This window comes from Mirounga leonina, unplaced genomic scaffold, assembly GCF_011800145.1.
Source record: "Mirounga leonina isolate KUSES-001 unplaced genomic scaffold, KU_Mleo_1.0 Mir_101595, whole genome shotgun sequence".
In the NCBI taxonomy this organism is placed as follows: Eukaryota; Metazoa; Chordata; class Mammalia; order Carnivora; family Phocidae; genus Mirounga; species Mirounga leonina.
Genome location: NW_023270158.1, coordinates 5,891,883 through 5,904,843, shown reverse-complemented (window position 1 = coordinate 5,904,843; position 12,961 = coordinate 5,891,883). Strand labels below are relative to the sequence as shown.

General features: G+C 36.6%; 1 protein-coding gene across 6 annotated transcripts in view; it reads left to right on the top strand.

Moving 5' to 3' along the window:
• RPS6KA3 (ribosomal protein S6 kinase A3) overlaps positions 1 to 12,961 on the top strand; it is a 113,126-nt gene that overhangs the window by 59,210 nt on the left and 40,955 nt on the right. For all 6 annotated transcript variants that reach the window (XM_035000562.1, XM_035000558.1, XM_035000570.1 and 3 more), the window contains 2 exons: positions 94 to 210; positions 4,828 to 4,909. In XM_035000562.1, coding sequence (XP_034856453.1) covers positions 94 to 210; positions 4,828 to 4,909 — 199 coding nt within the window. The remainder of the gene's footprint in view (positions 1 to 93; positions 211 to 4,827; positions 4,910 to 12,961) is intronic.

Below are 12,961 nucleotides of genomic sequence, written 5' to 3'. Positions count from 1 at the left end.
TTCTAATATGATATGCTAAATTTATATTTCTTGATTTATAGCTGGAGAAAGTATCTCTAACTCTCTTTTCTCCCTTTATATTTGCTTCAACAGGAAGAAGGCAGTATCAAAGAAATTGCAATCACACATCATGTAAAGGAAGGACATGAAAAGGCAGATCCTTCCCAATTTGAACTTTTAAAAGTATTAGGGCAGGGATCATTTGGAAAGGTAAGTCATGAGTGTGTGTTTTTAAAAAGTTGTTTCTTGGAATTTGTGTGTATTTCATACAGATGGAGAATGGAAATATTTAATGAAATACTACCAATCTCCGTACAAGCAGTGTTTCTCTGTTCTTACATTTCTCACTATTGGTAGTGTGAGAAAGTGAATAAAGTCATTCAAAAGTACACTGGAAATTTTCATAAATTGACAATAATCACTTCATATTTATTTTATGTTCAAGACCATGTGACTTCTCTTAATTGCACTTTGCAAATGATTCAAAATTAAAAAAAAAATCCCCTCATACACTTTTTGATACTCTTTTTGAGTCCTCGTGTAGATTTGGAAGGTGATGTTGCCAGATACATTATAACAGTATATCTCAGTCTTTCCTTCATAATATCCCTAATACCAGCAGGAAGTGAATGCCTACTCCAAAGGAATTGGGGGGGGGGGGTGGATTACCACGATGAGTATAAAATTTTGGAGACTTACAGCTTCTCTTTAAAATGAATATAAAGGGGATGCCTGGGTGGCTCAGTCGGTTAAGCATCTGCCTTCAGCTGAGATCATGATCCCAGGATCCTGGGATCAAGTCCTAGGTCGGGCTCATTGCTCAGCGGAGAGCCTGCTTCTCCCTCTGCCTGCCACTCCCCCTGCTTGTGCTCCCACATACTCTCTCACTCTCTCTCTCTCTGACAAATAAATATTTTTAAAAATAAATAAATAAGAATGCAAAGGTTAGATTCTAGTCAATGATATCCATGTTTGTATTTAATATCAAAAACGTTTCCCAAAGCCACCAACTAAAATTGCTCCTGGAGATGCAACATCTTCATCATTTTTCTTCAAATATTCCTTGTTCCCCTGCTGCATACCTCAGGAGCACTTTCTGTCCTTCATTTTGAGAAGTACAGCATTATGATTACTATTATTTGATCTAACTATTCCGTTTCTCAGTAAGAGGAAGATTCTGAGATTGCATTCAACTTTCACATTGCAATGCTTGCTTACCACCTCCCTGTGAGGAAACATTTGAAGATAATATGGTTTGCAAGCTTCAAAACAACACCACTTTAGCTCCCTTGTGTATTTTAGGGGGACTGTTTATCAATTCTTGGCTAATATAGGTAATTTATTACAACTGTTAACCTCCTTTAAACCCAAAGTGATGCTTTTATTTCAAATACTGGTTAAGGAGGCAGTAGAATATAATGTCTGCAACTTTGGGCTCCAGGTCAGCCAGACATGGATTTGATTTTTTTTTCTTCTACTTACTTGTTACATGTGCTTGAACAAGTTACTTAACCTCTTCAAGCCCCATTTTCCTCTTCCAGCCAGTCATTAAGTATTGAAATTCCTCAAGGTTCCATTCTAGGCTGCCTTCTCCTCACTTTATACTCCCTACTAATTATTTTCTCTATGCCCACTATGTTAATTATAACCCACATACAGCTGTCCTGACAGATTTCTCTCTCCAATCTAGATCGTGCCTCTAAGCTCTGAACTCTTATGTCCAGCTGCATATTTTGTTCTCCTCACATGATTCAAAGGCAGTTTAAACTCAACATGTCTACAACCAAAGTCATGATTTTCCCCTGCCCCCCCCCAACCTGTCCTGTTTTATTTTTCTCTGCAACTGTGAATGGCATCCAGTTAAGCAAATAGAAACTTGGGAGGCATTTTTGACATATCCTACTGCCCACCTTTTCTGCTTGCCTCTCCCCACCAATCTAAACTATTGGCAAGTCCTATTGATTTAATAAAGATTTCTCAAATCATGCCTGTCTTCTCCTTCTCCACTACCACTCCTCTAGCCTGTGCCACCCCCATTTCTCCTTGGCCTATTGAAGGAGGCTCCTAACTGGGACTCCCAAATTTATTCTTTCCTTAAGCCACTATTTACATAACAGCCAACAAGAGCTAATCTTATACTTCAGTAGCTTCCTTTAGCCTTTAGGATAAAGACATACTCTTAAGACAGCTGAGAAGCCCCTTGTTCTGGTGCCTAGCTACCTGAACAACATCACTTCATATATTTTTCACTGTCTGTGTTCTGGCTACATTGGCCCTTTTTTTCAGTCCTTAAGCCCCTGGCTCCATCCCACTAGAAAGCCTTTGCACGTGTGTTTCCCTCTGGGTGAAACACCCCGCCGCACTCTTTCCTCATCTTATTAGCACCTCTCATGCTTATGATCTCAAAGAAGTCTTCTCTGCCATTCTAAGTCATATTCCTCTATTTTACTCTGTCAGAACATTATATACCTCTTCACAGCACTTACCACAATTGCAGTTTTTCATTTGTGTAATTGTTTGTTTATTGGCTATCTCCTCCCCTAGACTATGTGTTCTTTCCATGAGTACAAGGGACATGCTTTGTACCATGTCTCAGCATTGAGCTAGTAGCACAGTGCCTAGCATATAATTCTGGAAATAAGTAATGATAAAATAATAGTCCTGACCTCAGAGGTTAGTAGGGAGAATTAAATGATAAAAGGCCAAGCACATAATATCTGCTATGAAATTGTATTATCATGCAGTCATATTATGGGTAAACCCAAATAGATTGGTTTCTTTCCATACATTAGATTTTCAGGGAACACAATATTTAAGTTGCCAGTAGTTAGCATGCATCTCCCTTTATTTCTTTAAAAGTAACTTAAATACCTTACTATAAATAGCAAACATTAAAAACAGGGCGTCTCCTTTCTTACTCATCCTAAAAAGCCCGTGCAAGCCAAGGAAACAGGGATGACCTGTCAGAGCTTAGAATAGCTTCATGGGGGAGTTCGAAAGGTCATGAATGCTCTGGCTGGGGAAGATCCGATGGCATCTGGGACCACTGCTGCTCCTGCTACACTTAACTGGTGACCTGCCAGAGGGAACAGATTAAGAGCGCCTGAGCAAGAGCACAGAACTGGGTGGCTGGCCTGGTTCTTGTTCCAATACCTCCACCGTGACACTAGTCAAATTATTTAACCTCTCTAAGCCCTAGCTTGGGCAGCTATAAATAGGCATTCCTTAGTCTGCCTGCCTCCCAAAATTATCATGATGACGTATTACAAATGCTTGTGGAGGTCCTTTGTAAACTAAGAAGTGCTGAAAAGTGTTAAGGTACTTTCAAAGAAGGGTGAAAAAAGTTTGGAATCCACAAGGAGAACTTTTCTTGTGGAATGGCACAAAGAAGCTTGATTAGGGAATCTTAAGAATAAATACCAGATAAATCCTAATTATCTCCACCTAATTAGAATTTTTTTCTGTTCAAAAATATTAATAATCTCTGATTATCTTTAACATTTGAACATCATTCCATCTTAGGAACCTGATTAAGAATGCTTTTTTCTCCCTAGTTGGGCTCACTACTAACTGGCTAAAAAGAACTAAAGGGTGGGGCATCATGGAAGGGACAAGAGGGAGTGATTTGGGGAGAGGAACACACAATGCATCAGGGTTTCTATGCAAGTTGTGGTGCTCTTCACTAAACTTTTGAGGTCATTGCCAATCACCTTTGGCACAGCTTCTCAAAGTGAGGAACTCTGCCTCGCCCTAGAATCAGTTGAATGTAGCATTTTTTTATTTTTGCTAATAGCCTGGCATGCTAGTGCAGATCATTGAGAGCTGACCTGAAAGTTAATTCTCAATTATAATTGCTTCTCTTCCCATCTGTGGCAACTCAATAGCAACTGCTAGGAAAGAATAGAAGAAAAAAGTTCAAATTCAGGTCCATTTAGCAAATATGTTTAAAGTTTGAATGAAAAAGATCATGAATCACTATATTGTACACCTGAAACTAATATTGCACTGTATGTTAACTAACTGGAATTTAAATAAAAACTTTAAAAAAAGATCACAAACTTAATGGTCAAAATGAACAGAAAAGATTTATAGTTTTGTATTAGCCATATTATAGCATGACTATGAATTATTTAGAGCAGACTTTATTCTTTTTGCATAAATTTCACACTATATTTTGAAAGCAGATAAAAATAATTTGGAAAATCAAGAGGCTCAGTAACATACCTAGGAACTGTGTTCTTCATATTTAGGTATATGTGATAATTTGATTTTTAAAAGGTTGAAAGGTAGGGTTCTGTCTTGTCACATTAAATATTTGTGAATAGGCTTCTTCAGTGTGTTTTAATTGTTCTTCCCAGCGATGAGAAATTTATGTACAGTTTTCATACATAGACAAGACCAATTATCAGTGAATAATTGTATCAACGGAAAATGGTGGTCAAGGGGAACTCCTGTGTGACAATTTTTATCAAATCGGAAGAATTTTTGTTTTGTTAAAAGCAGAGCAATGACCACTTGTGTTATACTTTAAACATGTTAGACTTTAATTACACAGTTTAAAGATTTTTGTGACTTATATATTACATGCTCTGGGCATTGGCAGACAACAAAAAGAAAAAAAACAATGTATTCACTTATGTTGACACCCCAAGTTATTACCACTGTTTACAACTCATTGTAATTATAATTGTTACATAAGAAAAATAAGCATCTACAGTGTATCAGAGTCTCTCTAATAATACACTGTATTATAGAAAGGGTCTTATTTTTAACAATGGCATAGTTTGTGATACTTTGTAAAACTTATTTTCTCTCATTTAAATACAGGTTTTCTTAGTCAAAAAAATCTCAGGCTCTGATGCTAGACAGCTTTATGCCATGAAAGTATTGAAGAAGGCCACATTGAAAGGTGAGTGCTGCAACTGTTTATACTGTTTGCATAGTCTAAGCAAACTGAAAGGTCTCAACAGATCTCCAGTGACTCCTAGGCCAATTACTTACATTCTGAATCTGTTCCTGTTACTGTCTTTAAATTTAGACTTTCTTTTAGTGAATTTTTCCTACTGGGCTAGGAATCATATGACTAGTGAGAATAGGAGTTGCCATGTTACAAAAGAAGTATTATAAATTCATCTTGGGTTTATGCAAGTAGAGGTTTAGAAAATTCAAACTGGGTTTGATTCATCTTCAAATCAGTGTGATTATTTTAATGTTTTGAAAACCTACTGATTTACCCAATGCAAAATAGCTTTTATCTTAAGGACTTTATCATCTTGACTTCTGGTCTCCAAGTAAGTTTTTATTCTAAGCCTCTGATTTTGAAGAATCTTATATAGGATTTGATTCTTTTAGGTAAGTAGTCATTTAGAAGAAATTATACATAGTTTTAAAAATACTTAAATCTTTTATTTAGTAGTTTTGGTTATTTTACCACATAAGCTGTAGTTGTTAATGTATTGATTCCCAGCATCATTTTTTTCCTCTTCAATTTACATGTAATTTTAAAGCTTTTAAAAATGTTCAGGAAGGGGGGGTCGTGTCTGGATGGCTCAGTTGTTAAGCGTCTGCCTTCGGCTCAGGTCATGATCCCAGGGTCCTGGGATCGAGCCCGCATTGGGCTCCCTTCTCGGCGGGAAGCCTGCTTCTCCCTCTTCCACTCCCCCTGCTTGTGTTCTCTCTGTCAAATAAATAAACAAAATCTTAAAATAAAAAATAATAAAATATTCAGGAAGGAATATTTGTGATGATCATTTATTATTTCTGATGTTATTCTTTCCAGTTACTCACCTACCCTGGATATCCTTATTCCAAGAAATTCCACCATTCTCTATAAACACCTTCCTTTGCTTCCTTTCTCTTGTTCCCTTCCTGAATGTATTTTCTTTCCTATCTAGTCTCTGCAACTGGCACACTACTTACTTGATTCTTGCTAGGACCAGGGAGTTAAATTATATCCTCAGTGCCCTACTTTATATCACTACTTGTATAACTTTATGCCTACTCCCAAGTTATAAAACTACATTGGTGGAACTTACACAAAAGAGGTCATTCACAAAAACAACAAGAGTAGGTTTCATATATTTAATAGGATCTGTGTTGTGCATAATATACGTAAAGGAAACTATGAAACTGAAAAACCTAAAAGATATCAGGGAAGGAAATAAATGCCCATTTCCTTTTAGAGAAGGCTAACTGTTGTTAAGAATCTCAGTATTCATCTAGCCATCCAATTAGCTCTATATCATCAAGATTCCAATTGAATTTTCCTTTATTTAAAATTTCATTTGAAGAGCATACACATCAAAGAGAATATGTGCTGTGCTATATGGCAAACCAGGTATACAGAACAATGAGAAATAATGGTTTCACAAATTTTGTTTGAAATACTCCTGAGCAACCTGGAAAAAAAATTAGTCTTCTCTTAAACCCTATGCCATAAAAAAAATCTAACAATCTAACCAAACAATCTAACTGAATATTACAACTTAACATATCTAGTAAACTTGTGAACAGATATTGAGCAAATTACAAGTTATAAACAGATTGACACTGCAAAAATTTTAGCCTTTCACACAATGAAAAATAGTATAAATAAGAAATCATGAAATTACTTGCCTCAAATACTAGAAAATAATAATACAAGGAATGAGTACAGGGCTCCTACGGGCCAAATCTAGGACAATTTGAAAATTGCAATAATTAATGATAGTGCTAGAATAAACCACTGAATAAAGCAAAAATCCATGGATTGATCCATAAATTAAGTAATGGGGAGCAAGGGAAAGCTCTTCCTTATAGTGGAATTCCAACTAATAAATGTAAAAGGAATAATTGAGTTAGGAGGTCCTGAAAAGTAGCATTACAACCTCTACCTAAAAGGATTTCAGAATGAATTTTATGAAGGGGGATAAAATAATGTTTGGAAAAATGTTCCATTTTGATGATAAAGAAATACATGTAAAATAATGTTATCATTTCATATAATGTCAACATAAATTGGAAAGTGGTTTTGCAATATATACAGAGAGCCATTATTGCTGCTAAATTAACCTGAGAAAATAATCTCAAAGAAAGAATTCATGCACTTGAAAATTCTTGCAGCAACATTAATTTATAATGTTGAGAATTTAGAAATCACACAAATATTGAAAATAGAGGAATGTTTAAAAATTATAGTATACCATTTAATAGGATATTATTTAAAAGAAATATTTCAGATATAATCCCCAAAATGAACTTAATGAAAATATGTAAGTGAACAATTATAACAAATTTGGCTACCACAAGTATATAAAATTATATGGATATAAGCTATAAAAGAAACCCTGGAAAATGAAAGTATTTGACATACTGGAATTGTAAGCTGTCAGATAACTTTAATGCATTCTTAAATTCAATTTTAATTTCTTTCAAAGTAATATGTATATAGAATCTTACAAAATAGCATTGCCTTACCAACCCTTCTCCCTATTCCAATTCTCGACCCTCAGAGACAATGACTTTCATCTCTTTAACTGCTATTTCTGTCATTTAACTCCATATTCAATATTCTTTTTTGCAGTTCTTTGATTGTTTTCATTTGGTGACATAATTTATTGACTTCCTATCATGGCAGATTAGGATTTAGTTCTTTCATGCTACCACCCACACATAATTCCACCTTTCATGTCTGCCCAGTAATGTTTTCATTATTACAGCTTGCTTTCTTTCTTTTTTTTTTTAAAGATTTTATTTATTTATTTGAGAGAGAGAGAGAATGAGAGACCGAGAGCATGAGAGGGAGGAGTGTCAGAGGGAGAAGCAGACTCCCTGCCAAGCAAGGAGCCCGATGCGGGACTCGATCCCGGGACTCCAGGATCATGACCTGAGCCGAAGGCAGTCGCTTAACCAACTGAGCCACCCAGGCGCCCTACAGCTTGCTTTCTTTTTTAAAAAAGATTTTATTTATTTATTTGCCAGAGAGACAGAGTGCGCGAGCACAAGCAGGGGGAACAGCAGGCAGAGGGAGAAGCAGGCTCCCCGCTGAGCAAGGAGCCCAATGCGGGACTCGATCCCAGGACCCTGGGATCATGACCAGAGCCAAAGGCAGACACTTAACCAACTGAGCCACCCATGTGTCCCACATTATTACAGCTTTATAAGAACTGTTCCTAAGTAAGCCAAATAGTATACTGGAGTCACATTACCTTCACATCTTTGCTGTATTAGATCTCATTTTCTAAATTCTGTGTCTACCTCTTTCTCAGTTTACTCACCAGTCTAGGTAGAACACATCTCCTAGTAGCTACCTCAGAAAGGGTGAATGGATGGTAAAATTTTTGTGACTTTGAATGTCTTAAAATGCCTTTATTCTACCCCTCAATTTATAATTTGGCTGAGTGTAAAATTCTAGGTGAGAAATAATTTTCCCTCAGATATTTGAAGGCATTGTTTCCATTGTCTTCCAGTTTCCTGTCTTGCAATTATGAGGTTTATTGCAATACTGACTTCCATTCCTTTGTACGTAAGCTGCTTTTCCTCTTTGGAAGTCTAGAACCACTCTATTCTTTATCCCTGGTGTTCTCGAATTTGTAGTGGTATTTCTTTAGTGTGAACTTTTAAAATTCACCATACCAGGTATGGGATGGTCTCTTCCAGTCTAGAAACTCATTTCTTCAATTTTGGCAAAGTATTTTGTCTTTTCTTCCCCATTTTGTAACTCCTGCTCTTTGAATATGTTGGACTTCCTGGATCATTTCTTAATCTTTTTCCTTACTGTTTTCCAGTTTTGTCTTTTTTTTCTATTTTCTAGGAAATATTACCAATTATCTTTCAAACTTTCTATTGACGTTTTTGTTTCTACCAGCATTTTTAATTTCCTAGATTTTCCTTGTTCTCTATTTTTAAAAACTTTTTATTATGGCAAGTGTCAAACATTTACAGAAAGAAACAAAAGAATATAGAGAACCCCCATATACCCTCCTTGCTGCTTCACCATTTCTCAACTCACGGTCAATTTTTTTTTGCATCTGTGTCCTTTCTTTTCCCCTCTCTTGATACTATGAAGCATATCCTAGACATTGTACAATTTCTTCTGTAAATATTTTAGTATGTATCTCTAAAAGATAAAGATTCTTAAAAGAAATAATACAACTCTATCACTATACCTAAAAAATTAATATAGATGTCTAATCAATGTTTGAATTTCCAGTTGTGCTGTTGTTGTAATTCATCTCTCTTTTTGCAATTGGTTTGAATCGAGATCTATAGAAGAGCTCTATTTTGTAGTTGGTTGATTTCTCTTTAGGTCTTTTAATCCACGAACTTTGTCTCCGTTTTTTTTCTTTGTAGTTTATTTGTTGAAGATACTGGTTCCTTCCCCCCTACGCCTTTTAAAGCTTCTTGTTTCATGGGTACCGTATGGTCTTTGCTCTGTTGGGGTATTTAAATTACAAGGTTGGTTTTTAGGTTTTCCCCTCTTCTTTACATTATCTCTATTTCCCTTTATTCCCTTTTTTCTGCTTATTTTGATAACTGTTTTTCATCTTTAGAGCCTTTCCTCAAGTGCCTGGAGATCCTTTGCTAACTTTTTCACATTTAAGAGTGAGGCACCAGGGGGCGCCTGGGTGGCTCAGTTGGTTAAGAGTGAGGCACCAGGGCACCTGGGTGGCTCAGTTGGTTGAGTGTCCCAACTCTTGGTTTCGGCTCAGGTCATGATCTCAGGGTCGTGAGATCAAGCCCCACTTTGGGCTCCATGCTTAGTGGGGAGTCCGCTTGATATTGTCCCCCCTCCTCTGCCCTTCTCCTCTCTCTCTCGCTCCCAAATAAATAAATAAATCTTAAAAAAAAAAAAAAAGAGTAAGGTACCAAATAGCCAATTGGAATGAGTTCTATGGCAAGAATTTCCTTATTTCTCATTGACTTCATTCCCTTAGGCTTAGCTTTTAGCATTCTCTTATCTACTGTGTAAGTTACCACTTACTCATCTGCTCTTGCTTCCTCTCCTGTTCTTTGTCCTTGTGATTTTATGCATAATTTTTCCATTATAGTGATTTCAGTGGGACTTTGGAAGAAAGTAGAAAGTAAAACATTTATGTTTAACCAGAAATCTCTTTCTATTTCAGAGTTCCTATTAATACAATAAATGGGGTCAAATAGAAGTCAGTAGTGTTAAGTTGAGTTTGTAGGGACTTTTGTCCTAATACAATAGTCTGTGGGCCTTAAAGTTTCTTAATACATAACACTAGAGGGGCGCCTGGGTGGCTCAGTCGTTAAGCGTCTGCCTTCGGCTCAGGTCATGATCCCAGGGTCCTGGGATCGAGCCCCGCATCGGGCTCCCTGCTCAGCAGGAAACCTGCTTCTCCCTCTCCCACTCCCCCTGCTTGTGTTTCCTCTCTCACTGTGTCTCTGTCAAATAAATAAATAAAATCTTTAAAAAAAAATACATAACCCTAGAAACATAAACAGCATTTCTTCTTGTTCACTCTTAGGTTCAAGTCAAGGAGGATTTAAAATCTAATAACTACTATATGAGAAAAATTATTTCAGAGGAATGTAGTTGCTTTGCCAGCATGAGTCATTATTAACAAATTCTATTTTAGGGTTTAGAGTTTAACCAATATAAAACATGCCTTCTTCTAAACCAGTATATCCTAATCAAAATTCCTGATTGTAGCATGATGTAGGACTTTACATGAGTAAAAGAAACCAGATTAGAATTATTACACAGTCCTGCCTCAGACAAAATGAAGGAATTCTTGAGTAAGTAAATCTCGCTGCTCATTTTCAACTAAACAAGTTCTCATCAGTGTTACATGTAAGGAAACCACCTCACAGGATAATCATAATAGAAAAAAATCATCTTGTTCTAGCCTCTCATTTTATAGAGAAGAAAGCTGGAAGTCCCTGAGCAGTGTTAAGAATTTGACCAGGTAATTCATCTAGTTACTAGCAAGGCCACTGAAACCTGTAGTTCTTGACTCCCAAATAATTGTTCTTTTTATTGTGGTAGAATAATAGATGAGGGATATACAGTAAATACATTGATGGGTATTTTTGCTGCTCACTGAGCAGAGAGTTAAGTTCTAAATGATAAGCTTTGTAATCTTTGTATAATTATTGAAAGAGATAGAAATTTGGAATCCAGCTTTAAGGTAATAGAAACTGAATCCAAGATCATATGGGTAGCAGTAGGAAAAGCACAGATGTGGGCTAGACTGGAACAGAATTATCAGCAGACCTAGGTGATGAACCTCATTCATAGAAATAATAGAAGGGGCCTGTTGGATAGAACACACCAGAGTTATTGTGATAGGATAAGATAATGAAATTGATATACTTGCTGGACAAGTCATTTAAAAGACAGAGCTTTATAGATATCAAGAGCAAAATGATTTCTATATCTGGTTTGCCCATTTTCAGTCACTGGCACCGAAATCTCTTAATTGGAAGTGGAAAACTGGTAGAATGGGAAACATTGGATTTTTTTTTATATTGTTTCTTTTTTCCAGGGGTCTTATTTCTGTGTTTTAAATATCTGGTCACTTTAAGATTTTATTTATTTATTTGAGAGAGAGAATGAGAGAGAGAGAGAGAGAGCACATGAGAGTATCTGGTCACTTTATATTGAAAAGAATACCAGTTCATCTTTCTCTCTGTCCCTACCCTCCCCCCACAGAAGACTCTCTTTCCTGTTCTTTCTGCTTAATCTTTGACATAACCATTCAGTCACTCTGGCCTGAAGATTGCAAGTCATTTATGATTTATCCTTATTATGCAACAGAAAAGAATAATAAAATTTTAATGAATGATTATTTTCACCACTTAAATCCATTGAGCTACCAACACAGAATATTTATCAGAATGTATTCTATTTAGTTAGTTGTCTGTCATTCCCACCAGATTATGAGCTCCTTGAAGATTATTTTGTTTGTATTTGTATCTCACAGTACCTGGTACATAGAATTTGCTCAGGAAATCATTAGTTGGTAAAAGAGAGCTTTACCTACAGGATCAAATAAATTTATCTGCCATTACCAATTGTCAAGAATCTGGGTCTTCCCAGTTTCACCTCCCCAATTTCCATACCGATTTGGTTCCTTTCTTTTCCTCATGCATGCCTCCATGTCCTTGCTTGCATACCTGGACTTTTCTTTTTTAGGCCTGATCCTTCATATCCATCTAAATTCCACTCCAAAAGTTCCTAACTCCACCTCTTCCTTCTTGCTTTCCCATGCAAGTAAAACTCATCTTTACCTTCTCTGAATTTCTGTACTACTTACTGCTAGTTATAAGTCATTTTATCCCTTTATCATATTCATGGTGCTATAGCTACCATTTAATTGAATATCTCCTATATACCAGGCTCTGGGATGTACAGACCTTATCTCAAATGGTCACACAGCCCACAAAGGTACAGTGGTGTTATCTCTATTTTATAGGTGAGGGGTAACGGAGGCTCAAAGAGTTTAAGTAGGTAACTTGCTTAAGATTACACAGATCTTTTTTTTTAAGATTTTATTTATTTTATTTGACAGAGAGAGAGACAGCGAGAGAGGGAACACAAGCAGGGGGAGTGGGAGAGGGAGAAGCAGGCCTCCCGCCCAGCAGGGAGCCCGACGCGGGGCTCGATCCCAGGACCCCGGGATCATGACCCAAGCCAAAGGCAGATGCCTAACAACTGAGCCACCCAGGCGCCCCAGATTACACAGATCTGAATCCGATTTTTTTTAACTCTATAAAGCCTTTGCTCTTTCAGCTGCACCACATTATTTTTTCTTCCTCTCCCTTTCCTCCTTCCCCCAAAATAGACCTTTTGGGTACAGCCATCCGTCACCATGTCTGTCATGCTTTACAGATGCTTAATGAATGCTTGTTGAAATGAGTTGATAGGGTTGGTAGGGGTAGTGAAACCTATTCCATTTTCTTTTGTGTGTATTTTAATATTTCATTGGGATGCCTCATTTTTAAAAAGTTACTCTTT